Source organism: Pygoscelis adeliae, unplaced genomic scaffold, assembly GCF_000699105.1.
Source record: "Pygoscelis adeliae isolate BGI_AS28 unplaced genomic scaffold, ASM69910v1 Scaffold866, whole genome shotgun sequence".
Taxonomy (NCBI): domain Eukaryota; kingdom Metazoa; phylum Chordata; class Aves; order Sphenisciformes; family Spheniscidae; genus Pygoscelis; species Pygoscelis adeliae.
The window spans coordinates 192-3,796 of record NW_008824915.1 but is presented as its reverse complement, the minus strand read 5'-3'; the positions used below and the strand labels follow the sequence as shown (position 1 = coordinate 3,796).

The following is a 3,605-nucleotide window of genomic DNA, read 5'->3' as shown; positions in this document are numbered from 1 at the left end:
AACAGCTCTGTACTGTTGAGAGAGAGGGTAATTCTTGAAGTGATGATCTCTTGTGATGGACAACGTGCCAGTTGCAATGTTGTACGTTAGGTACAAAGATAGGAGATCTGCTCCTAAGGAGATGATGTCACTTACTGAAGTATGATAGGTGTTTATTCCAGACAAAGCAATACAGAGTTTTAGATATGGCTGTTATAAAATTTTCCATAAGCAACATCTGATTCTGACCTCCCCTGCAGCAAGATTTTAGACACTGTTTCTGTTTTCTGATGTCGGCAAGGTTTTTGATACAGTCCCTCACAGCATCCTTCTGGGCAAGTTGTCCAGCCATGAGATGAGTGGGTTCCCGGTGCGCTCATGAGTGAAGAACTGGCTGGGCAGCAGGGCCACAACAAGCAGTCATCATGAAGGGCATGAAATGTAACAAGCCCAAATGCTGGATTCTGCACCCAGGACGGAGTAACGCTCCGGACAAAAGTACCGACTGGGAGAGGAGTGGCTGGAGAGCAGCCCTGCAGAAAGCGATCTGGGGGTGCTGGTTGGCAGCAGGCTCAATATGAGTCTCAGTCTGGGGCTGCCCCACAGCAGTGCCTGCTGCAGGGTGCTACAGAGCTCTGGGCACTCACACCAGAGCCCCAGCCTCTCTGAAGGGCACAGCAGCTCCTGGGAGGTGGGGAGGGGCTGTCATCCTCCCCATGAGTCCCAGGGCTACAGGCTGGCAATGGCCCAAGGAATTGGTTCGGTCACTCTTGGTGTTCTGTTCTCTCCTTTCCAGAAGAGGCCCCAGGCAGCCTGTGCCACCCCCACCCCCCAGTTGCAGTGGCACAGGAGCTGCCCCAAGCCCGTGAACAGAAAAACCTCTTTCTCCTCCTTATTGCCTCTCTCTGACCCACATGTGGTGCTCCACTCTTCTCCAGGGAAATCCCTGTTCCACAGAGGGCCTTTCCCCGGGGGAGTGTGTCTGTGCTGGCCTGGCCAGTTGTTCCTGGCTCCCTCCCCTGAGGTCTCCACAGGGCCCTGAGCTGGTGCTGCTGCTCTGCAGAGCAAGCGGGCTGTGGTGCCCGGTGGGACCATGAGCTGACTACATACGGGCCATACTGGTCCAGGAGTGAAGCCGATCTAGCCAGGCTGGCATCACTACCCCTGTCAGATTTCTCCCATGGGTCTGTGGCTATGATCTGCAGAGCAATCACAGGGTGTTTCAACTGTTTCAGGATGTGTTCAGGTGTGTCACTGGATCCAGCCCATGGCTTCTCATTGAAGATGATGTGAATCTCTCTCAAGACTGCCTTCCTCATGCCTGTTGTGTCTCTGCTGCCTCTCTGGCATTGCAGAGCCCCCATTAGGCTGTGCATTCTTCAGTTCAGCCCTTTTCCTTTGGGTGACATTACTTTTTGGGGAAGTTTTGTACACCTCCATTCACTTTCCACCCCGAGGCACCTAGTGGCCCAGAGATGCCCTGTGCTCTCCTGGTGGGTTCAGATCCCCTTTCAGAAGGTCATGCCTCTTTGACCAGCCCTGTCATACATGAGGGAACCTCAAGCAGATACCTTTTGACCGTTCAGGATCTCCAGTAGCATTGCGCACCCAGTAAAGTGAAGGATCAGTCCAGCCCTTATTCCCTTACACATCAAACCATGTCCTTGTCCCCCTAAGCCAATGCAGCACCCAAGCACAGCAGGGCCTTTTAGCCTGCACTTCCCTGAGTATATTCTGCAGTCCAAGCTTCACACGCTGCACTGAGGAAATCCCCTTTCTTTACAGATATGCCACAAAGGAGGTTTAGCATAGTGATAGACCCATTTACAGAAGGCCTTTGGGCCAGACAGACTGAGTTCATCCTCTTGAGAAGGAGCATGAAAACAAACATTTCTGAACAAACACCATTATAACCAGTACAATGCCCAAAGGACACAAGTTGCCTGAGAAAAAGTGGAGAAAACTTGCTAAGAGACATGGGCAGCTTATTGCTGCTGAAACACTACACCTCGAATTGGGTTCTTCAGGGCATTCTTGAGTTTCTTGTTCCTCATGCTGTAGAGGAGGGGCTACACTGCTGGAGGCACCACCGAGTACAGAAATGACACCACCAAGCTCAGGGATGGGGAGGAGATGGAGGGGGGCTTCAGGTAGGGAAACATGCCAGTGCTGACAACCAGGGAGACCGCAGCCAGGTGAGGGAGGCGCGTGGAAAAGGCTTTGTGCCGTCCCTGCTCAGAGGGGATCCTCAGCACGGCCCTGAAGATCTGCACATAGGACACCACAAGGAAAACAAAACACCCAAATGCTAAAGAAAGGCTAACCACAACAACCCCAACTTCCCTGAGGTAGTCTGAGTCTGAGCAGGAGAGCTTGAGGATCTGGGGGATTTCATAGAAGAACTGGTCCAGGGCATTGCCTCGGCAGAGTGGTATGCAAAACGTATTTGCACTGTGCAGCACAGCATGGAGACACCCACTGCCCCAGGCAGCTGCTGCCATGTGGACACAAGCTCTGCTGCCCAGCAGGGTCCCGTAGTGCAGGGGTTTGCAGATGGCAACGTAGCGGTTGTAGGCCATGACTGTAAGAAGAGCACATTCTGTTCCAGCCAAGAAGAAAAGCACAAAGACCTGGACAGCATATCCTGGGTAGGAGATGGCCCTGTTGTCCCAGAGGGAATTGGCCATGGCTTTGGGGAGAGTGGTGGAGATGGAGCCCCTGTCGAGGAGAGAGAGGTTGAGGAGGAAGAAGTACATGGGGGTGTGGAGATGGTGGTCGCAGGCTACGACAGTGATGATGAGGCCGTTTCCCAGGAGGGCAGCCAGGTAGATGCCCAGGAGGAGCCAGAAGTTCAAGAGCTGCAGCTCCCGTGAGTCTGTGAATGCCAGGAGGAGGAACTGGGTGATGGAGCTGCTGTTGGACAATCACTTCCTCTGTGTGTGTTTATCTTTTGAGGAGGAAAGGGCAGTACTGAGTTAGGCCAGACTTCTCTGAGCAAAACTTATTGTATGTCTCATTGAAACCACCCACTCAGACTCTTTTCAGGAAGACCTCTCTGCAGCTCCCTCACTTGAGCTCCGGATTTTCCTGGCTGAGGGGGACATTGGGAGCAGGGACTCTCTAATGGGCTCCTGAGTAGTCCTTCTTGCTCTGCAGTGAAAGGGAACTAGGAATGCAGGGTGATCTCAAATTAAATGCACTCATGATATATCCAAGAGCTCTTTGGCATTTTTGTTTGCAATTTGCCCAACTGCAGAACAGAGCTGAGGGGGTTCTGTTTGGTTTATTATGTTCTAGTTGCACCTGCCACATTTAGGAGTGGCTTTGGATGGTTGAAATCCCTGACATGTCTAACGCATTCCAAGTGAAATCTTGTGGGTCCTGAGAGGCAAAGGGACAGTCCCTCGGTGCAGAGAGAGGAGAGCTGCTCTGCCCCTCAGTCCTGTTCTCAGCTGCCCTGTGCTGGCAGCATGGAGCTGGAGGATGATCACACTCACGTGTTCCCCTTCTAAAAAGAACCTGGACAGTGCTGAGAGCAGAGGAATCCAGGTTCAAAGAGCAGATTGACAGACCCCTCACCATTTCTCAGGGTATCTGAGGAGGATCTCGTCTCTCCCCTCCCAGAC

General features: G+C 52.6%; 1 protein-coding gene across 1 annotated transcript; it reads right to left on the bottom strand.

The window, feature by feature from the left end:
* Nucleotides 1-1,964: 1,964 nt before the first annotated feature.
* Nucleotides 1,965-2,903, bottom strand: LOC103917776 (olfactory receptor 14A16-like; the record flags this gene model as incomplete). Its single annotated transcript, XM_009324967.1, is given in 1 exon segment — nucleotides 1,965-2,903. A coding segment is annotated over 1 exon segment (939 nt), but the record flags the coding sequence as incomplete, so codon positions are not given.
* Nucleotides 2,904-3,605: the final 702 nt, after the last annotated feature.